This window comes from Ailuropoda melanoleuca, chromosome 14 (assembly GCF_002007445.2).
Source record: "Ailuropoda melanoleuca isolate Jingjing chromosome 14, ASM200744v2, whole genome shotgun sequence".
Taxonomy (NCBI): domain Eukaryota; kingdom Metazoa; phylum Chordata; class Mammalia; order Carnivora; family Ursidae; genus Ailuropoda; species Ailuropoda melanoleuca.
The window spans coordinates 90157556-90180779 of NC_048231.1; the positions used below are offsets into that span (position 1 = coordinate 90157556).

General features: G+C 49.4%; 1 protein-coding gene across 4 annotated transcripts in view; it reads left to right on the plus strand.

The window, feature by feature from the left end:
* Nucleotides 1-23224, plus strand: part of LOC100478605 (O-acyltransferase like protein) — a 59925-nt gene that overhangs the window by 29003 nt on the left and 7698 nt on the right. For 2 of the 4 annotated variants that reach the window (XM_034642907.1, XM_019806445.2), the window contains 5 exons: nucleotides 6422-6523; nucleotides 12122-12287; nucleotides 13821-13900; nucleotides 20003-20116; nucleotides 22287-22419. In XM_034642907.1, coding sequence (XP_034498798.1) covers nucleotides 6422-6523; nucleotides 12122-12287; nucleotides 13821-13900; nucleotides 20003-20116; nucleotides 22287-22419 — 595 coding nt within the window. The remainder of the gene's footprint in view (nucleotides 1-6421; nucleotides 6524-12121; nucleotides 12288-13820; nucleotides 13901-20002; nucleotides 20117-22286; nucleotides 22420-23224) is intronic. The other 2 variants (XM_034642908.1, XM_034642909.1) reach the window with 2 other exon arrangements.

Here is a 23224-nt window from a genome sequence, read left to right on the forward strand (position 1 = left end):
GCCATCACCACTTTAGTGAGAAAAAGCGAAGGGCTCACATTTATTTACTCACCTGGCCTTTGCTTCTGTCCTACTGTAGGTAGTACTCTTGTCATCAGCTCCTCTCTTTTGTATCTTCGGTTTGTTAAATGAGTTAGGGTGGCTCTCGAAAATTTTTTAAAGATTTTATTAATTTATGAGAGAGAGAGTGAGAAAGAGCATGAGCAGACGGGAGGGGCAAAAGGAGAAGCAGGCTCCCCACTGAGCAGGGAGCTCGATGCAGGGCTCGATCCCAGGACCCCGGGATCATGACCTGAGCCGAAGGCAGATGCTTAACCAACTGAGCCACCCAGGCGCCCCTCTAAATTTTTCTTTTTCTTTCTTTCTTTCTTTCTTTCTTTCTTTCTTTCTTTCTTTCTTTCTTTCTTTCTTCTTTCTTTCTTTCTTCTTTCTTTCTTTCTTTCTTTTCAAAAGGTGATTTTATCTGAATCAAAATTGTTTATTTCAGTGGTTCTCAAATTCTGGTCCACAGACTGATGCGAATCCGTGATAAAGTTGCCAGTTCTCACTAGAGTGAAATGTGACCACATCTGAAAAGGGTGTGACATTTCTTAAAGCTTTCTTTATGTAAATGAACTACAGAGAGGTACATCTCCTTAATCGTGTGATGAATGGCGGCATCGTGTTCAGAGCTGTAGCACCACCTCACTTAATCCTAACCATGTCCCCCCGACAGGGGGCCACTGGTAAAATCCCCATTTTATTCTTTTTTTGTGGCGAAGGTGAAATGCACATAACATAAAATTAAGCCCCTCAAGTGAGCAGCAGTTCAGTGGCATTTAGTATATTTCTATGTTTGTGCAACCAACCACTTCTAACCAGTTCCAGAACATGTGCAGCATCCCCAAGGGAGACCTCACACCCAGGAAGCAGTTATTCCCCACCCCCCACGCCCCAGTTCCTAGAAATCCGCTCTCTGAATCTGTGGATTCACCTCTTTTAGATATTTTGTATCGATGGGCCACACGGCGTCTGGCCTTTATGTACCCGGCTCCTTCTACTTGATTGTTCCCAGGCTCATGCACGTTGTGGCACAATTCAGTACTTCATTCCTTTTTATGACCCAGTGATATTCCACTGTATGGCTGGACTACAAAATCTCTACTTTAAAGGCAAGACCACTGAGCCTGAGGGAGACAGTCGTGGTGTGGACCCGCTATCCCAACCCAGGCTGTCAGACCCTGGAGTCCATGTTCTCAGTCACTGTGCGGACCCGCCTCTCCCTCTTTTGGGTTGAATGTCTCTTCCTTCACAGGGAGATGGTGTTAGTCGACGGCAGCGGCTTTCGTCAAATGCTAGGCATTCATCTGTCCAACCATCATCCACTGACCACCTGTTTGCCGGGCATCGTTCTAGGCCCTGAGGGTACAACCATGGATAAAACAAACAAGGACTATTTGTGGTGTTCCCATCAGTGTGTGTGCATGTGTGTGCGTGTGTGGGTGTGTGTCCAGCAATAAGCAAAAAAATAAACAAGAAAAAACATGGTAGTAATAAATACTAGAAAGAATAGAACGGTGGCTGTGAGAGCAAGTGGGTAGCTGTTTAGACTCATTGGAGAAACCTTGTCTGTTGAGGTCCTGCTGGATCTGAGTGGCGAGAAGGAGCCAGCCATGGGAAAAATCCAGGATGGGAAAGCTTCAGGCAAAGGGAGCCAGTAGGGCAGAAAAGCTAAGGGGAGGGAGAGAGACAGAGAGAGAGAGACAGAGCGCCTTGTTAAAGGAGCAGAACGAAGACTGAAGCATAGAGAAGGTGGGGAGACAGGGAGGGGAGGAAAGACAGCGAGCCAGGCAGGGCCAGACCACAGAGGACCTTGTAGCAAGACTCAGGAATTTGGACCTCAGTCTTGGTGAAACAGGAAGTGATTGGATAGCTTTCATTTGAAAAGTGATATCATCTGACATTTATTTTATTTTATTATTTTTTAAAAAAGATTGTATTTATTTATTTGAGAGAGAGAGAGCACGAGCAGGGGGAGCCTCAGACAGAGGGAGAAGCAGGCTCCCTGCTGAGCAGAGAGCCCAATGCGGGCCTCAATTCCAGGACCCTGGGATCAGGACCTGAGCCAAAGGCAGACACTTAATGACTGAGCCACCCGGGTGCCCCTCATCTGACATTTAAAAAATGATCGCTCTGGCTCCTGGTTAATAACAGACCGAAGGAAGGCAGGGATGGGAGCAGGGAGATCAATCGGGTGACCTTGGCTGTACTTTGGATGCGAAACGATGAGGGGCCTGTGGGGTGGTGGGCAGGACAGAGAGAGAAGGTCACGTTCAAGATAGGCTTTAGAGGTGGAATTGTCAGGACCTGTTGCTCATCGGACATGAAGAGTGAGAAAGAGAGGACTTGAGAAGGATTTCTGGTGTGGCTCAGTAACTGAAAGAAAAGAGGGGTGACGCACGCTGAGTGGAAAGACTGGAGGGGTCTGGAGGGAGAATCAGGCCTTCTGTTGGAATTGAACTGTCCCGACCACGGGAAGATAAAGGGAGCTCGTGGACACGCATGTGGAGGTGTGAGGTCAGCCCGGGCTCTGGAAGCCTGGAGCTCGGTGGACATGTCAAGGCGAGAGATGGGAACTTTGGAGCCCCTGGGTTACGGGCAGCTCGGAGGCCACCGAGCTGAATCAGAGGCCGCTGGGAGGAGAGCAGAATGACAGAGCAGGGGATGCTAAGGTTCCCTGTCGCCCCAGCCTGGAGAAATCGGGGAGGAAGGGGAGCCCCCGAGGCATCTGAGAACGAGTGAGTGGTGAAATGGGAGGACAGGTGGGACAACGCAGGGACCAGGGAGCCAAGACAAGAAAGTGGTTGAGGAGGGAAGGGCGTCGTCGCCGCTGGGCCCACGCTCTGGGAGCTGAATACACCAAGAGGTGCCCTCTGCGTTTGGCAGCACGGAGGCTCCCGGCTGGGGAGCGGAAGTGACAGCCTGACAGGTGGGGCGGCCTGCGGACTGTGCCCGGGGGGCTGCACGGCCGGCGGGGAGCAGGTCGGTCCCAGGTAAGAGAGGAGATCCGAGACTACGTCTACATTATATGCCGGGAACGACCAAAGACAAGCCACGCGGGGACGGAGGGATGGGAGTTGGCCAGATGAGGGAGCAAGCTTCACACGAGTGCCTCTTAGTTTTTTAAAATTTTAAAGTCTGTGAAATGCCAAAGGTATGCACCAGCAAACCACCAGATTGGGAGAGGACCCGCTGGCAAACAGGGGGAGCTGCAGAGGCTGACAGCGCATCCTTTCCGAGACCGAGACCCCAGTGGCTTGTTTCCTCTCCTCCTTCAGACGTCTGCTCGAATGCTGCCTCCCCGCCAGCCAGCCGTGCTGGTCCACCCTGTTTAAAATGCACCCACCAGCACTCTGAACTTCCTTTTCCTGATTTATCTTTCTCTTTATCTAACATACCTAGAGATGCCCTTATTTATTCTTTCCATGCTTGTTGTCTCTGTCTCTCCACTGGAATACAAGGCAGGACTTTTTTTCTGTTTCGTGTCCTGCTGTCACGGATGCTTAAAGCAGTGCCAAGCGTACATAGTATTGCTCAGTAAGTAGTTGTTGAAATGATTTCGTTCTTTTTTTTTTTTTTGAAATGATTTCTTAATTGTTTTAGCTCAAGCCTCTGGTATGATAGTTTCTTGGGGGAATGCAGAGAAAGTAGGGTACAGAATAAGCTGAGACCTGATCACCGCGGCAGCCGCTCATGCTAGGAGATGGCCAGGGTGACAGTCGAGTGACCCAGATAGGCGGGGGTCAAAGGCCACCGCCTCTAGTGATATGGGAACCACTAGGCACCAGACTTTCCTAAAAGGGCACACTGGGACTAACCAGGCAGGAAAAGCTCAACTGCAGGAGACCTCGGCCAGCCCCCGGTGGGTGGGGAGGTCTGCCCAGGGGACAGCATTCGAAGTCCAGAACTCTGTTCCCTGCAAGAGGACTANAAAAAAAAGAAAAAAAAAAAAAAAAAAAAAAAAAGACATCAAATGCTGGATGGGGCTGATTGGCGGAGCTCCAAGCTGTGGGCGGGCGGCTGGCAAGGACCCATCAGGATGGCTGGAACGGGAGCCAGAACTCAAGCTGCAGGATTGCCACCAGGAGGGGAGAATGAAGGCCTGAAAAGCCACTGGTCATGCCTGGACTATCGGTGCAAATCTCGGAGACAATGCGGACGCCACTGGGTCAGCCCAGAGATACCCACAACACAGGCCAAGGCTATGAAATTTCCGACGTCCAAGAAAATGAGAATTAGGCACCCCTTTATTGTAAGGACTACATGTCTGACCCCAGGCTCGCTCTGGGGCCTGGGGAGCTCCGGGCCTCTTATCAGTGGTTCTCAGAGTCTAGTCCCAGTGCAGTTGTACTAGTCTCGTCTGAAAGGTTGCTAGAAATGCAGCTTCTCGGGCCCCGTCCCAGGCCCGCTGAGTCATACCATCTGGGCTGGAAAAAGCCCTTGGGGTGCTGCTGCCTCTTGGTAAAGTCCAGGAACCGCAGCGTGCGCCCCGGCGTGAGATGCCGAGGACGGCGGAGTGGAAGCCAGCCGCTCCTGACCCAGCCTAAGAGACCAAGACATCTCTCTCTTTTCTGTTTATCTCTGTGTGCTTCTGTTTCTCATTGCCTGTCTCGGTAACTGTTTTCTTCCCCTCCAGCATTCATTTTGTTTACTTGAGAAAGTGCACGTTGGGGCGCTAGCAAGTAACTCTTGATCTCGGGGTCGTGAGTTCGAGCCCCACGTTGAGGGTAGAGATGACTGAAACAGATGAACTTAAAAAAAAAGTACTCATATTCTCTTAAATAAAATTTTCATTTGGACAATGGAAATAATACTAAGGGATTCGAGTATCGCCATCGTGCTGAGAGCCTACAATCTTTTATTCCATACACTATAATTCTAGGAAGTTGCAACGAATATCATACCCGCCTTTACATCTGGGAAAGTTGATGTGCAGAGATGAAATAACGTGCCCCAGCCCCCTCGCCCCCCCCAGCTAGGAAAGTTAGAATCAGAACTGAAACAGAATGTTTGTTTCGGGCCCAAAGTGTGCCGTACCCACCACGCCACTCATATGTTTCTATAGTAAAACTAAAGACTCCTGACTCTCGCTGGGGACGGTTGGGGGGATCCCTTTCTACCTCTCCGGCTGACTCCATGCATCTCTACCACAGGACCGTACTCTTCCCCCGTAGGGTCAGGTCTCTGGGTCTTCCCAGCATCCGACAGCGACTTCTCCTGCTCACAGCCTGTTTCCCTGCCAGCCTTTCTCTTTGTCCTCCGGACGAATGGGATGGTGCATGCCCGCCCACAGAGACAGACCCTGATTCATTCTTCCCTGAAATGAAGAGGAGGCCGGAATTGGAATTGGCTGTCCTACTTCCACATCTCAGCACTCCTTTCTACATGTCTCTATCAATTGTGTTCCTATCCTAGTGAATCCGACTTGCTGCGTTTCAAAAGAAAATCATGCTGGCAGAGAACAAAGACATTCTCTAACCCTCCCTGATCCCTTCCAACACACACACAGCCCTCTTTTGCAATAGGAAATGCATTTGTTCCTTAGGGAAACACCCACAAGGATCATTGGCATCCATGTCAAAAGGTCAGGAAACTCACTCCCAAACTTGCTTGTTGTCAAGTTAGAACTCAGAGACGTAGCCTGTGTCTTTAGCTGAGCATTCTGGGTAACAAATTCGTCATCAGGTTATGTTGGTGGAGAATGTTGGTCAACCCACTGAGTCTTTGAGCTTCAATTTCCCTATTAGGTAAGCCGGGGTGGTAATATCTTCCCTCTCACAAATCACTCGCTCAACAAACACTTATTGCAAAGGAGTCTGGAATTGCTCTAGAAGCAAAAGCAACGCCATTAGTGAAAGGAATGAAAACAATGTGGCTCTCTGAGAGGGGAAGGCTTTGGACGTCATTATTTCAAAAGGCTGATGTGGTAGCTCAACGTTCACCAAATATTTCTGGTTCTCTTCCCTCCAGGCCCTTGGTGACTTCCTGGCCCCGTGGCGGTTGGGCGGGAACTAGGTCTGGCCAGCGAGGGGTACCTGGTGTTGCTGGTATGCTAAGAGCTTTAGACACGTCCCTTCTGGGCTAGAGCATTTGATTGTCGGTTTGAAGCCCTCCAGCACACTCTTGTTCTCTGCCATGGTCGCCAGTGACCTTTTGGAGGGTGGCTGCAACCTCGGCGTGGGTCTCCTGGTGGGGAAATGCTGAGCTCCTGGCGACCGGCCGTGCGCGTGCAGCACAAGCAAGAAAAAAACTATTATTGTTTAGTGTTGTTACTGCAGCGTCCCTTATGGACCCTGAGAGACAACCCAGTGTATCATCCGATGACCGGTATCACTGAGAAGTCATTCCTGTGACTCATCTTCTCTCTCTCTCTCTCTCTCAGTGGCTGGTTAAGTGCGAGGTCGTTTTTAAAGATACATCAGAATTCAGACAAAGGAACGACCCTCAGTGTCATACTCAGATACGTCCTCAGCCGCTTTACAAGGTAGGTCTGTCTCACCTTTTCATTCATTATTGCTGTGTAATCATTTATTCCTTTTTTGTCTTTAGCCCTCTTTTGAAATAATTTTCAAAGAAAAATAAACCGAGAGACAGGGTTTTCTTTATAAAGTTGATTTTTCGTGCTTCATGGCCGTTGCCATTAGAAGATACCAATTTTCATGGCATTTGTCCTAATAGAATGTGAACTATATTAAACCGGCAAAAACATCCTTATTTCTTAGCTGAAGGGGAGCAGCCTTCAATACACGTACTGGCAGGTGTCCCTGGAATGTGTCTCCAAAGGGAGAATGTCCATGGTTCCTATAAATTGGTAGTAACTGGATCCTATAAATCAGAGTACTAAGGGTAACGATAAAAATAAAATAAGATATAACAAGGAGAGGGGAAGGTGACGCTTGAAACAATGGTCCTTCTGCTCAGAGGGAGGCGGGGAGGACGTGGTCCTCTTTACAAATGTGTGGACAGTTGAGGCAGGAAGGGATACGCTATTGGGACGGAGTATGGAGTCAGTGGGATAGCAGACAGGTAGTGAAGCAATGAGACACACTCTGCTCAGGGAGAAGAGGAAACTTCAAGTCAGGTAACCCAACACTCCTTTTGTGCCTTCTCTAAATCATGGTTTGTTGCTGGCTGAGCTGGGGCCAGCTCTCATTGCTTAGGGCCCATGCCTCTCTTGTTACACTTCATGTCATGGAACAGTCTTCTGGGCTGGTAAATGGAGCGGGTAGCTCTGACTCTAGTTGGTCTGCCTGGGCTTGCATTCTGGCTCAATCTTCTGCCAGCTGTGTGACCCCGAGAAAGTGTCTCAACCTTCCTGTGCTGGAGTTTACCCATCTCAAAAATGGGAGGAATAGTGGCACTCACTCCACTGGACTCCTGCGAGGATGAAATGAGAGAACGTGTGCTAAGAACCTAGAAAAGCATGACACGTAATAAGCCTTCGTAAGTACGAGCTGCCATTATTACTCTTGTTGCTACTTACACCTTGTAACTTTTCCGGTGAATAGGTTAAGAATGAGTCTGAGCTAGGGAATAGGCCTCTATTGATTTCTTTCCACCATGACCTTTGTGGTTTCTTCCAAAGGCTATTAAATCTAGCCCTTGTCCTGCATGCTTGACAGAATGCTTATTCTTTCAATATCTTCTGGGTGCCTGGCACTGGGTTTAGCCTATTCTGCTCTGTGGTCTTCTGTAGAGGGACCGGCATTCAGACCAGGGTTTCTTAGTGAGAGAGGCTGATGGGTTTTTAGGGGGTGGGGCGTGGAACGCCGTGGCATGGTGGGTTCTGCCTGGGAAACCTGCTTCAGAAGAAAAGTCCTAGAGCTGAAGATTGAAGAGCAGGAAGTGTTTTAACAGGCAGATAAAGCCGTAGTGGGGGCAGGAAGAGTCCGTGTGTGTGTGTGTGTGTGTGTGTGTGTGTGTGTGTGTGAGGCCTTACGGGGCAAGATGGTGGCGAGGATCCCATGAGTAAATTCTTGCAATAGCTGGGCAGGACAGCAGGTCTGGGCTGGTGATTGGCATTGGGAGTGGAGAGAAGGCAAATCAAGGACACTCGCATTTTCCAGCCTGAACGACATGGCAGGTGGTGGTGATGTTCTTGAGATAGGGAACTCAGGGAAAGTGGCCGATTGGAGCCAGGAAGAGAGAGTCCATAGTGGGACAAAACTTTGTTGAAAAATCAGGGGAAGCATCCCCAACTGAGTTTGAACTCACTCTGTAAGGTAAACCCAGTGAGAAAGCAGCCACATTCCTAGCCACTTTGATGTTCTCATTCTTGTCGGCAAAACCCACAGTTATTATTCCAATATGATGGATTGCTTGCCTTCTTACCTCCAAGGGGACTGGAAGTAAGATCATTTGTTCACTCACTCTTTCTGTATTTGTGGAGGGCCCCCTGTGTGCCAGAGACTGTTGTAAGCCCTGGGGACCCAACAGTTCATAACTGTGCAAGTGCCTTCTGGCCTGGGGTTATGTTCTAGTGACTAGAGATGGATGATCGACAAATAAGTACGCAACACTAAGTTGCAACATGCAAATACATTTCTAACAGGTCAGTGCTGGTAAGTGTCACAAGGTGCGAACTGGGAGGCGGAGGCACGATGTGCTCTTCCTCTGGAACGGTAGTCATGGGAGGTGACATTTGTCAAAGGAAATAAAAGAAGGTTCTAAGCAAAAAGAATGCTGTGCGGGAAGAAGGGCTTACGTGGAGGAGTGGGTGCAGAGAAGGGAACACCGTTGGTGTGTTTGGAAGACCCCAGAGAGCCCGCTAGAGAGGAGGGAGGAGTTAACTTGGAGAACAGAAAGGTGTGAGTTCAGAGAGGTGGGGCAGGAGCTCCGTGGCGAGGGGGGTGGGGGGGTGTCTACAGTAAGCTGGCTTAAGGACTTTCTATTTCATCCGGAGACAAGAAGCATTTGGGGGGTTCCCGGAGGGGAGTGGCATGGTTAGATTTACATTTTCCAAGAATCACTCTGAGAATAGACAGTGAGAGGAGAGCAGCAGGAGACGGGCGACAGCTGGAAGCTAGTGCAGCTATAAAAGAAGGCAAAACCCAGCTTCCAGGGGTCAATCAGAGCAGATTCTGTAATGGGAAACAAGAGTAGATGTTCTGGACCCTGAAAACTGTGTGATTATTCCAACCAGAGCCACATTTTTAAAATATCTATATCAGGGCGCCTGGGTGGCACAGCGGTTAAGTGTCTGCCTTTGGCTCAGGGCGTGATCCCGGCGTTCTGGGATCGAGCCCCACGTCAGGCTCCTCCGCCATGAGCCTGCTTCTTCCTCTCCCACTCCCCCTGCTTGTCTTCCCTCTCTCGCTGGCTGTCTCTATCTCTGTCAAATAAATAAATGAAATCTAAAAAAAAAAAAAAGCATTTAAAATATCTATATCTATCTCTATCTATATAGAGAGATAGACATTTTTATCAGTAATTTTTTTTACATACATATATCTGAGAGATAGATATATCTGAGAGATAGATATATGTATGTAAAAAAATTACTGATAAAAATGTCTAATGATAACAGAAGGTTATACACTAAAAGAAAGTGTACCCATTGCAGTCCCACTCCCCACAGGACACCTTTGTTAACGGTTTCTTGTGAATTCTTGCAGATACTTTCCATGTATTTATATGCATTGGGGATTTTCCCCTCGTGAGTAGGATTATACATATGCCGCACTGTTTTGCATGTAGCTGTTATGCACTTAATGATTTAATGCTGGCATGTCTCTCTCTCTGCATGAAAGGAACCACCTCACTGACTCCAAAGTTCGGGTGGGACGGTGATGCGGGGGTGAACCATCAGTTTAACCTGTCCCTGTTAATGGGCATGGTGGGAATTCCAAGTTTTTGCCATCTTAGACAGTAATACAATGTCTATACGTGTATGCACTTCTGTGAACGTGTTTGTGGGTAAATTCCTACAAGTAGAATTGCTGGTTTGGTGCATCTAACATTTTGATAGACATTTTCCAATGTACCATCCAGCCCAACAGGTCTGAGAATGCCTGCTTCTCACACCTCTTACAATAGCCAAAGTTGTACTTTTTAATCTTTGAAAAATTTGACTTTAAATCTTCCAGAAGCTTGGACAAAGATGAAGAGCGTTTACATTTATCTGATGCTTTCGATGTTTCCCACTGTTTCCTTACTGATCTCATTTGATTCTCAAAAAATCTCAGGAGGCAGGAATCGTGATCTTTCTTAAAAGAATCTGAGGAATTATCATTCCCCTTTTTCCATAGAAGAGGAAAGAGAGAAGTGAGATGATGTTCTCAGAATGAAAATTTAGGTAAAACTAGAACACCCATTTCTGTAGCCTTGCTCCTCAAGGTGAGACCGACCCCAGCCACCCCACCCCCATGGGCCGCAACTCAGAGGCAGTGCTGGGGAGGACGCCGCCTGGACCCTGCTCCCTCCTGAGGGCATCTGACCTGAGCCCTGGTTTTGAGGGGAGCAGGGGGGGTTGACTTACTGTCCCCGGGGAGGTGACAGATGGTGGGAAGGGAGGCTTGGGAGGCCTGTGGGAGCAGCTGCAGGGCAGCCTGGTCAGATGGCTAATGTGGCAGGGCCCAGGCCCAGGGAGGGCTCCGTGGCTGTTGTCTGAGCTGATCTGGGGAGACACGTCTTGGCACCGTCGGCAGCCCTTTCTGTCTGACTGCGATCTGTAAGTCCCGCCTGTTTCCCGCGTGCCCGCAGCCCTCCGGCCTACCAGACACATGCTAGGAAGGATGCTCTCATTGTGGGGAGGACAGGAAGCCAACAGATCTGGGGCTGGTGCAGACCAGAGGCTGGGTGCGACCCCCCCCCCAGCAGTCCTGCCCTTCCCATCTGTCACAGCCCACCCCGGGCCCTGATGCCCCCTCTGAGATGTTCGGAGATGCTGCTGGGCCATGTGCTCTGCTCTGAATTTCTAAATGTGTTCTTTTAAAAGACGGCTGGCATCATCGCTCACCCAGAATCCATGCCAGCATCATGTCCCCCTCCCGGCTACAACCTCACTTCTAAACTCGAGGCCGGTGAGGTCCCATAGGTAGCCATCAGACAGGTGGCCCACAGCCATGTGGGCGAGTATTAAATATACACACTGGATTCAAAAGATGTAGTCAAAGAAGAAAGGATGTAAATCAGCTCACTACTTTTTTTTTTAAAGATTTTTTTTATTATTTATTCGACAGAGATAGAGACAGCCAGCGAGAGAGGGAACACAAGCAGGGGGAGAGGGAGAGGAAGAAGCAGGCTCATAGCAGAGGAGCCTGACGCGGGGCTCGATCCCATAACGCCGGGATCACGCCCTGAGCCGAAGGCAGATGCTTAACCGCTGTGCCACCCAGGCGCCCCAGCTCACTACTTTTTTAGATGGATTACCTATTAAAATGATACTATTTGGGATACATTGGGCTCTCTAAGGTATAGTATTAAAATTCACTGTAGCTGTTTGGACCGACAAATGTGGCTGCTGGAACCGATACACCAGGCAGCAGATGTGGTCCAATTCTGTTTCTAAAGGACACCTGTGCCTTTTCCCCATCATCTTTTTGGCTGCTTCAAGTCTTGCTCGGACGAGGTAGGGTATGAAGGGAGGGAGGGAGAAATAAAGCTAGGAAGGGAGGAAGGAAAAGAGGGAGGCAGGGAGGAAAGGTCTTGTCCTCCAGGGGGGCCCGCGGGAAAGAACAGGAACCAGGGTCTGATCCCAGCCCTGCTGTTTGGCTGAGCCCCCTTGGACAAGTTGCTCACTTCTCAGGGCTCTGATTTCCCCATCAGTGAAATAGAGGCACTATTTCCCTGAAGGAGTGTTCCGAGGTTTAGAAGCATCTGAGAAGCTTCTAGCACAGTGGCCGGCATGCAGCCCTCGCTCTAGGACTCGTAGGATTTTCACAGCCGCCGCACCGGAGCCGACTCACGGGGGGTGCTCACGACTTTTCACCCAGGAGTGTAGGAGTGTTGGAGGTGTGGCTGGGGAGCTGCTCACCCACCCGGTACAATCCATTTTGGAGCGTCTCTATCGCTCGCTCACCCAGCACACCGATCGGAACCACTGCGGGGAGTCACCTTCTCCCCCCCTCGCTCTCCCTGCCAGGTTGCAGCCTCTTCACCTGTACTCGGTGTGCTTGTTGGTTGGACTGTTCTCCCTTGTACCCTGGGGACCTGTCTGGGACGTGCCCAAGTTCCACCTGGATAACTGCCGGCAAGCGTGGTGGACGAATGCGCTGTTGCTTAATAATTTCCTGTCGGTCCGGAATGCGGTGAGTCCCATGTCTCCGGCCAGCAGCGGGCAGGTGGCAGGAGCCAACGCCGGACCTCCCTTCGTGAGGCTTGGTGACTTTCCCAGGGCCAGCCCGAGTCTGATGCCCTTTCTTCTGGCATATTCTCTGGAGTAACAGCAAAGCCATAGTAAGGTGGGCTGTGGGCAGGCAGACTAACCCCTATGGATGGGCGAGCGTTCCCAAACCAGTCTGGGCAGGCAGTTGCGGTAAAAAGCAGAGGGGGGGAGCAGGGTAGCGGGCACTGAGGGGCCAGCCATCTAAGTGCATGTCCCAGATGCAGCCGGCCTCGTCAGCCAGATCTGACTGTGCCACATCGGTATGTATTGGTGGTGGCGTCCCCAGAGCCCTCATATCCTCATATGATGCTGGAGGAAACGAAAGTGAAATCGCTGTAATTAGATCATGTCACTGATGTTTGCATAGGCCTGGAAAGCAAGGCTGAAAAGAGAATCGCTCCAGCGTGGCTAATGACTGCACAGAACAACTTACCGACTAGATGGCCGCCTTCCATCTGCCAGCGCCTGGAGGCTCGGACAGGGCGTGCGTCACTGCCTATCTGCCTTCAGATGGGCCTGTGTCTGTGACAGGGCCGTGGAGGACAGGCTGGGCTCTTTGCCCAGATGCAGACTGGCTTGGGCCCTCTGTGGGCACTGGGGGCAAGGACACGAACGAGCCAGCCGCCTCTTTGAGGCAAAGCCCGCTGTAGGTCCTTGAAAGCAGAAGTGTCAGGCTGTCAAGCCTGGAGTCCCCACGAATTTCCCCATCACGGGAACTTCTTTCTGATGGGGACAAGGAAAGCTGTCACTTCCCCTGGATAAGTCTGGTCTCCCTTGGACTGTGGGGGATTGGAGGGAACAAGGAGCCTTGTATCTCTGAAGCCCTGGAGAGAATTGCCCCCAGAAATTTCCTCACACTGAAGAAGAAATACAGGTAACAGCCTCATTTCACACAAACGCGGACAGCCTGTGCAAGGAGGTGGCTTTGGCCAGACGATCGCCTGTCAGTCATGCGTGGGAACTCTGGGGTTTCCCACAAAAACTTGTCTGGAGCCAGGCCTCCTTTCTAAAGGAACACACTCCTTGCCTGGAGGTGGGGAGGGCCGGCAAGGCAGGGAGGAGAGCACAACAGGGACCCTTCCAACTCTGAGGGCTAAAGCCACGGTTGTTCCTTCCATTCGTGTCATGGGATGGAATGGAGCTCCCACAAAGCTTCTGGGAGCTTAGCTATCACTGCTTTTTTCAACAAGCGAGAACACTTGTCTGCATTTCCATTTTGTAAGCTGACAATAAGAATCCCCACCACGCAGGCTTGTAACTGGATTAAATGAGAGGGGTACCTGAAATACCTCTGACTCAGACTTCCTTTCCCTTCCCGTGGAAATCCACCGCCTCCCACCCCCCGTCCCCCACCCCAGCTGCCCACTGAATTCTTCCTCCAGCTCCAGGAAGGCGAGACAATGTGGGGTGCCCCGTGAGCAAGGGAAAGGGGTCACCTCTGCTCCTCTTGTTTCAGTGTAATGGCTGGACGTGGTACCTCGCCAACGACTTTCAGTTCCATCTCACCACACCGGCGATCGTCCTCATCCACGGAAAGTGAGTTTCCCTGGGACAGATGTGTCTACCCGGGACAGGGGGTCTCTCTGAGACAGGTGTGTCTCCCTGTGGGGCATCTCCCACGGAACTCTCAACGAGTACCACAGTTCTGGGCCGAGTAGTTTTACAATTTAGGAACCGCACTTTTCACAACAGTCTGGAAACCAAACCCTCCTCTGTTTACCTTGCTCTGTGTCCTCCTCCGATTTTTGTCCTACACGAATCCCTCTGGGTTTTTGCAGAGTTATAATCCGTGTGTATTAATGTCTAGTCTCAGCTTTTCCCCACTTAACGGTCTTTGCAAACATGTCCACATAGTGGCATGCTCTGCGTAATTGTCAGTTTCCGGAGTTATGTACCATTTTTGCGGTTGGCCATTAGCTTAGTTCCAGCTTTTCATGACTTTAAGTGACACCTCGGTGACTGTCTTTGAACACACTACGTTTCCCTCGTCTTCATTTCCTTGGGGCCCTCTTTCCAAGTGGAGTTACTAGGTCAAGGGGTGGGAACAATTTCTTGGTGCTTGTTACGCATTGTGTGATTGTTCTCCAGAAAGAGTGAGGTAATTCACAGTGCCCCCAGCAATGCATCAGTGCACCTGTTCCTACATCGGATATTTTTTACCTTAATTTTTGTTAGTTCTAGAAAAGCTGAAGACCTCGATAATTCACAAGAAGACTTATAGCTTGTGGATTATCCATGCCATATTTTTTAAAATAATTTTTAAAGGATTTTTTTTTTTTTTTGAGAGACAGCAAGAGGGAACAAGCGTGGGGGCAGCAGAGGGAGAGGGAGAAGCAGATGTTCCACTGAGCGGAGAGCCCAATGTGGGGCTCGATCCCAGGACTCAGGGATCATGACCTGAGCTAAAGGCAGACGCTTAACCAACTGAGCCATGCAGGGGCCCCTCCATGCCATATTTTAAAAGATATTTCTTTTTTTGTTAAAACACATGTTCAATTTAAGAAACCCTGCAAGGTAATAGGATGAAGAGAGGGGAAAAACCATCACCCTCGACCCATCCCTCACTCAAGGTAAAGTGAATTCCCTGTTAATATCTTCATGTTTATTTTTCTGATCTTTCTTCTGCATTGCTTTTTATACATGAAAAGATTCCTTATCTACATGTTAGTATCTTTCTTTTAATAGTTTTATGACATAAGCAATTTCCTATAGAATTTTATTTCTAAGTAAACATAATTTTAGTGTGTGCATAACATTCCATTCCACGAATGAACTCTAGTTTACTTATAACTTCCCCTATTGTTAAATGCTTGGATTATTTCTGATTTTATGCTTTTGTAGGTAACAGTCTGATAAATATTTTCATGGTCACCATTTGTCTCCAACTCCGATATTTCTTTAGAATGCATATCTTTAAGGGAAATCACTAGGTCAAAGAGCATGAATGTCTTCTAGGCTCTTGAAGCATAATGACAAACTGCTTTCCTTAAAGGTCTATCAATATTCAGTCCCCTGGCCATCTAATTACACTGTTGCCAATATGGAACGTTAATAATAATACAGAACAAAGTACAAACCTTGTTATTTTGATATGTAAGAAAACATTCATTTTTCACATCTAACCTGCAAGTCTTCAATTAGTACGGTACAGCTGAGTTCCAAATGTGAGTTGACCAGCTCTATATCATGGTTACCTGTTAATGCTCTTTGCGGACAGACCTTTTAAATCCCAGGCTGACCCAGGATGTTGCCCATTCCAGCCACATGTGAACATTCAAGTATCCTGGGCAAGGGAAATGCATCCTAATATTTTTTTTAAGATTTATTTATTTATTTGAGAGAGAGCGCGCACATTTAGTTTAATCTAAGAATTAGGTAACTAAAAAAAAAAAGGAAAATCTGCTTTTTCACATATCTTAAACACACACTGCTTTCTAACTTTAAATGTAAAGAGGCGTTTGGATAGTTTGTTTGTTTTACTAATCATTAAAAAAAATGTTCCACGGATTCCACTAGGCACAAAGGCAGTTTGCTGGGATAGTGAGTTTGAGTCCGAAGACATGGGTTCCAATCCTGCCGGGGAAGTCACTAGCTAGGGGGCCCAGGGTAGCTTGCGAGACTCCCATCTTCAGCTTCCGTCTCTGTAAATGGAGATGGTAGTGCTTCCCGTCAGGGCTGGAGGACAAAGTGAGGTCATACACATGGGAGCCAGTCCAGCGCCTGCCTGTCAGTCATGTGCGACCACATGTCACTCAGCTACCTGTTATTTGAGATGCTTTGTCATCGCCATTGTCTCCAGCTGCTGTCCCTAAGCAGGGGCGGGCCCTTACCCCTCCCAGTGTCACAGGGCCTCAGGGGAGGGTGTCTGGATAAGCCACTGCTAGCGCCTGCTCTGCTCCTCCCCGAAACCCATGCAGGGATGGCCATCCCCCTATCCTCTGCACCATTCCTATTCCACAGAGGGTCCCCTTACCTGGGCAATCAATCGCCTTCCTTGCTTCTTCTCTAAACACCCTTTCCAGAAGGTATTGGTGTGGAGCAGATGTTAACGGAGGCTTCCCAAACTGAAGCGTCCACATTCCTCTTGCTCAACCTCACCCCTTCCCACAGGCTTCCTGCTTCACCCCTTCTTAGTTCTACTCCCCCGAGGTGAGTGAAGGGTTGTGGAGACGTGAGCAAATGCCCGATGCTGGGGGGTGTCTGTCTCTGTATGATTGCTGTGGTCCAAGTTCTCCCTCACCCAGTCTGCTGAAACAAATCATCTGAATCGAACGGCTTATTTTCTCAGAGTGGGGGTTGGGGAGTGGGGAGTGCATTTTTTGATAGCCTAACGGAACTGATAAAGGCATATGATATTGAAACCAAATCTGGTAATAAGATGGAAATGAGATCTAATAATAACTTGGCTATTTATTTTGGAAATGGAGATTTAGAAAAATAGCTTTGAACATCCTCTGGTAGAAAGATCTGCCACTCGATGCCTGCTTAAGTGATGCTCACATCTCCCAGGAGGCAATCGGTGAGAGTGGTGGGAATTAGGAATTCGTGTGACCTCCTACCCTCACCCTGCCATGGATCAGGCAAGGAAGGTGGAAAGGAGGTGAAGGTGGGTTTGGGACGCTGACCAAGCTCCCCGTCCCCCCAAACCCCTTAGAAAGGGTGCGCGGATTCCCGGAGGACTCCTGGGTCACCCATCTCTCCTGCTGCCAGGGGAGGGGCTCCCTGAGCAGGAGCTGAGAGCTGCTCAGGCCCACAGGGGCCCCCCCTGAGGTGGACTCTCGCTCCTACAAGGCAGTCAAACCCTGAGAGCTCCCGCAGGGTCGGGGGAGCAGCTGGGCCCAGCAGAGCCGGGCTGACCTGTTCTCTGGCACGATCACGGCCCTGGCTCTGTGCTGGACTATGGCTGCTTGAAGGGCGCTGGAGACCTTGGCCAGTGCCTGCAGGAACAGGTGGATCTGGTGTGAGGCCCCAGCAGGCCCAGCAGCCCTGGCAGCGGAGAAAGGGCAAGCCTCTCCCGGCTTCCTCGGAGGTGACATTTGCAGCAGGATGTACTGATTGCTGGTTCAGGTATTTCATGAAGAAAGAGCAAGAGAAATCCTGTAGGGAATCCTGGCTGGGATGCTGGGGGCTGACAGGCTTGTAAGGAAGACAGGGGTCTTTTCAGAGAGGGGGACCCTCTGCTATTCCTTCCTCCTCTTGGGCTATGACCCCTTAGTGGATCTTTTTGAGGGACCATCCCTCTTGAGAGAATGGGGATGGCAGTCTGTGCCTGAAGCTCTGGGACTTTCTCAAGCCCATTGTCCCAGGAATAGTCCCCTCCAAAAGCCAGAAAATATAACTGCTAACCTGAGTTGGCAGAGGGAAGCCTTTGGCACTGGGCCATTTGTGCTGTGGTCAAAGGCCCTGACCAGCGGCTCAGGGAGCTCAGGAGGACAAGGGACAAACAGGAGGTAAGGTGGGCCGTGTGGCACTATCTCCCTGTCTCTTTTGGTCCCTATGCATAGTCGCTTGCTCTGGCTGCCGTGACAAAGTACCATACAGCAGAAATCTATTTCCTCGTGGTTCTGGAGATTAGAAGCCTAAGATCAAGGTGTCGGCAGGGTTGGTTTCTTCTGAGGCCTCTCCCCCTGTGTCCCCATGGTCTTCCCTCTGTGGTTGTCCGAGTCCTAATCTCCTCCTCTCAGATTGGATGAGGGCCCATCCCGATGACCTCATTTCATCTTAACGAACTCTTTAAAGACCCTGTCTCCAAACAGAGTCCCATTCTGAGTTGCTGGAAGTTGGACACAATCCAGCCCATAAGAGTCTATGTTAGGAGGCGTTATTAGTTTTATTATAGTGGTGGTTAGCCAGGGGAGACTTGTCGGACTCCTGAGGGGAGATGCCACAGATTGGGCTCAAGTCCTCCAGGGAGTTCAACAAATATTTACTTGGGTAGATGTGGGTTTTTATTGGATGTCCTGACTGAATGGCTTACCACCCACCTAAGACTATGAATTCTTAGTACCTCCCAACTACAGACCTACGGGGGACCTATTTGAGTGTCCTCGTGACTTAGGAGCCCTGGCCCCAGAGTCAGCATCTTTCCTAGAGGTTGTCATGGAAGGCAGCTTTCAGTCCCTCAGCTAAAAACCAGCCAAGCTTGTGGCCACACAACTACATTTAGCTTCTGCACGGTGGGAGGTATAAAAATTAGGGCTTTTTTCTTTAGAGAACACACTCATATAGAATGCCAGTCATTCAAGGAGGGCAGAGTTAGATGGTCTGGCAAAAGGCACAGTAAATAGATGGCATTGTTGTCATAACTTCCCAGCCTACGCTCACAGCAGACATTGCTAATCAATCACAGTACCACGGAGCTACACGCCTCCATTCCAAGCATTAACAGTGAAGTAGAATTGGCACTCTGGACGAAAACCACTTGCTCCCTGCATCACTTGTCGTATATCCCTTCCTCAAGAAGAACCGCGGCAACTCCAAGCAGTGGAATGGCCTTCGTCGGGAGCATCATCCAGGCAGGGCTGTGCCTGGACAGTCTTGCACCTGTGTTTGACATTTCTTTTGTACCACTGCAGATCGTCTTGGTCCCAGCCCTCACGACTCCGAGTAGGTGCAACCAGACTTTGCCTTGCTCGGAGCCTGCGTCCCTAAATCTCAGTTCCTGCCCCAGAACCTCCTATATCCTGTAGCTGGGATTCCTTCAGGACTCCTCTTGGCCTTAAACAGGTGTAGTCCCAAAGTGTGGCGGCATTGGCTTTTGTGGGGCCTCCCTTGACCCATGGGGGATAGAAGACACTAGAAAAGGCTTCTTTCTTTCATCTCCTGAGACAGTTTTCAGGAGCACTTCATAAGGCTCCCTAGAACAGGGGCGCCTGGGTGGCACAGAGGTTAAGCATCTGCCTTCGGCTCAGGACGTGATCCCGGTGTTATGGGATCAAGCCCCACATCAGGCTCCTCCGCTATGAGCCTGCTTCTTCCTCTCCCTCCCCCTGCTTGTGTTCCCTCTCTCTCTGGCTGTCTCTATCTCTGTCGAATAAATAAATAAAATCTTAAAAAAAAAGAAAGAAAGAAAAAAAAAGGCTCCCTAGAACATTTTGGAAGAATGGAGCATTACTTGATAACATGTCCTAGTATTAGGTTTCCCTGCTTCCTGTTCCACACCCCATCCCTCATTCCTAACCCCATGTCAACTACCAGCACCCAGATATTTGTCTCAGATTGCATCTGGGTGGGAGAAGAATCCTGGCTCCCTTATGCTATTCCCTTCCCTGTGTCCCCCTGTGCCTGACAGTCATTTCTCCCCTAAATCAACCACCATGTATGTCCTCGTGGCTGGCAAGGGACATTCCCAAGCATGGTCTCATTTTGCGCTGCATCGTAAATTTCAGGGTGAAGATGAGGAAATTCAAGTTCAAGGTCCTGCCAAGGGTCGCACAGCCAGTAAATGGTCAAGTTTAAAGGCTAACCCAGTTCTCTAACTCCAGCCCGCTCTGACACAGGTGCCCCCACATCAGCCTCCCTCAAAGGTCGCCCTAGCAGGAAGCGCCTCTGATTGCCAAGCTTTCAAATCTTTCGTGGCCACAAATGTTGCGATGACGGAAACTGAAGAGTGCTTCTGTCAATGTCCTCTCTTTGCAGAAGTAAACATGTCCTTGTCCTCCTCGGGGCCATGCTGTTCTTGGCATCTTTCACTGCCACGGCGCTGCTCACACTGGCTTATACCCTTCCGGTCGCAGCTCCGTCAGAAGCAAGGTAACCCGCAGTTTCCAGCCTGCCACTCTCCCTGGCCTGCCCTCCGGATGGCCAGGACCTCCCAGGGAGGGCTGCTCCATGAGTCCCAGGCTGTTTGTGCTGTGTGCACTGGCTCGTGGACAAACTGGGTGGGAAATGTTCAGCCTGGATGGGAAAGTTGATTGCGTTTTTGTTTCCAAACTTCCGAAACTGTCAACTTGCACTGTGGTGGGGTGGGGAGGAATCTTCTCTGAAAGTATGGGGAACTCACTGCTGCCCGTTGAAATGCTTCTCGGAGGAGAGGGGCGCCCCCACGTGGTCTCATTGGGTTTCTCCTTCAGTAGAGAACTTGTGCTTGGAAGCTCTTAATAATTGGCTGGAGAGATTCAAGTTTAAGGAAGTTGGAGTCATCCCTTGAAAGTCACACCGCTAGTAAGTGACATAGGTGTGAGTGGAACCTAGGATCTTACCCACTATGCTATTTTGCCTCCCCAGTGAGGTATATCGAACGATTCTTCCTTATAACCACCCTGTGTACCATATGGGGAAAAGTGGTCGGATTTTCTGCTAATCTCTTCTCAATGCAGCAGGCAGAGTGAGATCCTGTCAGTCACCTGCTTGAATTCGTCCAATGGCTTCCCAGTGCTGTCACAGTAAAATCCCTGTCTGACCTCCTCTATCAGTCCCCTATGTGCTGACTCTGGACTGGCCACACTGGCCTTCTTACCTCCCCACACCCAGTGTGCTCCTTCCTCAGGCCTTTGCACTTGCTGTTCCCCTATACTAGAATGCTTTTCCTTTAGATCCAGATCTTGGCAGGGCTTTCCTACGGTTGTCAGTGCAAACATCACTTCTCAGAGGAACCTTCGCTGACCTCCTGATGTAGAATAGCCCTGAGCCATGTCTGGCTCTCAGTGCTCACTATGTATTTGCGAGGGGAATGAATGCATGAATGAATGCATGAATGAATGAATGCATGAATGAATGAATGAATGCATGAATGAAGACACCCCAGGTTTTTTGACCAGGGGAGCACCATGCCCTTCCCGTCATGTCATCATCTTCTGTGGACACTGCCGGGTGACTGAGGAAGAGGCTCATTCCCATCTAGCCCAGGGGTTCTCGATTCTGGAAGCATATGAGACTCACCTGGGGAGCTTTTAAATCCACCGATGCTTCTAGCAAGCACCATCTCAGACCTCTGAATCACAGTCTCCAGGGATGTGGCCCAAGCAACCAAATTCTGTAATAGCTTCCATGAAGCTCACTCCTGAGAACTGGAATTTTATTTTATTTTATTTTTTAAAATATTTTTTATTATATTATGTTAGTCACCATACAGTACATCCCCGGTTTCTGATGTAAAGTTCGATGATTCATTAGTTGCGTATAACACCCAGTGCACCATGCAATACGCGCCCTCCTTACTACCCATCACCAGTCTATCCCATTCCCCCACCCCCCTCCCCTCTGAAGTCCTCAGTTTGTTTCTCATAGTCCATAGTCTTTCATGCTTCATTCCCCCTTCTGATTACCCCCCCTTTCTTTATCCCTTTCTTCTCCTACCGATCTTCCTAGTTCTTATGTTCCATAGATGAGAGAAACCATATAATTGTCTTTCTCTGCTTGACTTATTTCACTTAGCATTATCTCCTCCAGTGCCATCCATGTTGCAGCAAATGTTGAAAAATCGTTCTTTTTGATAGCTGAATAGTATTCCATTGTATATATGGACCACAACTTCTTAATCCAGTCATCTGTTGAAGGGCATCTCGGCTCTTTCCACGATTTAGCTATTGTGGACAGAGCTGCTATGAACATTGGGATGCATATGGCCCTTCTCTTCACTACGTCTGTCTCTTTGGGGTAAATACCCAGTTGAGAACTGGAATTTTAGAGCTGCCCTGATGTACCAGCTACCAGAAACAACTACTTAAAAGGAACACAATCGTCATATTTCCTCGGGATCTAGGGTGGAGGGCCCCAAGGGAATTTGGAATTTTAGCAAGGCAGCTGTGGTCTAAGGCGGGATCATGAGGTTACTATTTGTGGATCATTACTGAGGACATGAATAAATGTACTCCACATTTTCCTTTGGATTTGCTGATTGCACCAATGGACATCTGAGAGATTCCTTTTTTCAGGTCCAGATCAAACAGACCCTTTTGCCTTCTGTTCTTGTGTTTTTCAGTGAACACGCGACTGTGTTGTATTTCTCGGAGTACTACACGAAGCCCTACTGCAGATACGGGCCATTCCTCGTGGGCCTCTTTCTGAGCATTTTCATGCACCAAAACCACCAGGCAAACATTCTTAAAACCAAGGTAAGCTTGCCCCACACCTCACGGTAAGGGCTGGGTCTGCTTGGGACTGGAGTGGCCCATTTGGCCAGGCTCATCGAAAGCCATGGGCAGGAATCAGACTGCTCAGTGCTTTATTGGGCTGTGGTGTGTCAGCAATGTTTCTTGGTGCTAGAGAGGAAGAGAGACCTTATCTTCTTGCCAGAGGCTAATTCTCTGCTTCCCTCACTGAGCGCCTTTAAGAAAGCCCCAGGACTGGAACCCAGTGGTGTTCCAACCCATTGGAACCTTGGTACAGACCCAGAGAACTCACTGACATGGGAAAAACACACCCAGTGAGTTTGCACTGGCAAGGCCCTCTTCTGGAAGGCCATAGTTACTTCCTAACAGCACAAGCTCTTTGGTTTCTATAGACAGGATTCTTGGTCAGATTCAATGGCTCCATCTGGGCCTGAAGACACAAGGTGTCTAAGGGGAAAGAAGCTGTCACTTTGTCCTCCAGGTAAAATTGCTTCCCTGGCTCCTTTGTGGGTAGTCGCTCTGGTTCGCCATCCAACCTCATTACTCAAGCCAGAAGCCTGGGTTCATCTTTGACATGTCCTTCTCATTGACCCTCCTCCCAGGCAATCCTCCACCAAGCCCCCCTATTGTTTCCTCTGCTGTCCTCTCAGCCTGTCCAACTAACTTCACTGAAGCTCTTCTCATCTCTTGCCTGGACTTCTTGTCTTGTCCATCTCAAATCCACCCTTTGGGCAATCTATTTAAAACACTACCTTGGTGTTGCCCTTGAATGTGCAAAACCTCTTCATATGGCTTTCATTGAGCCTCT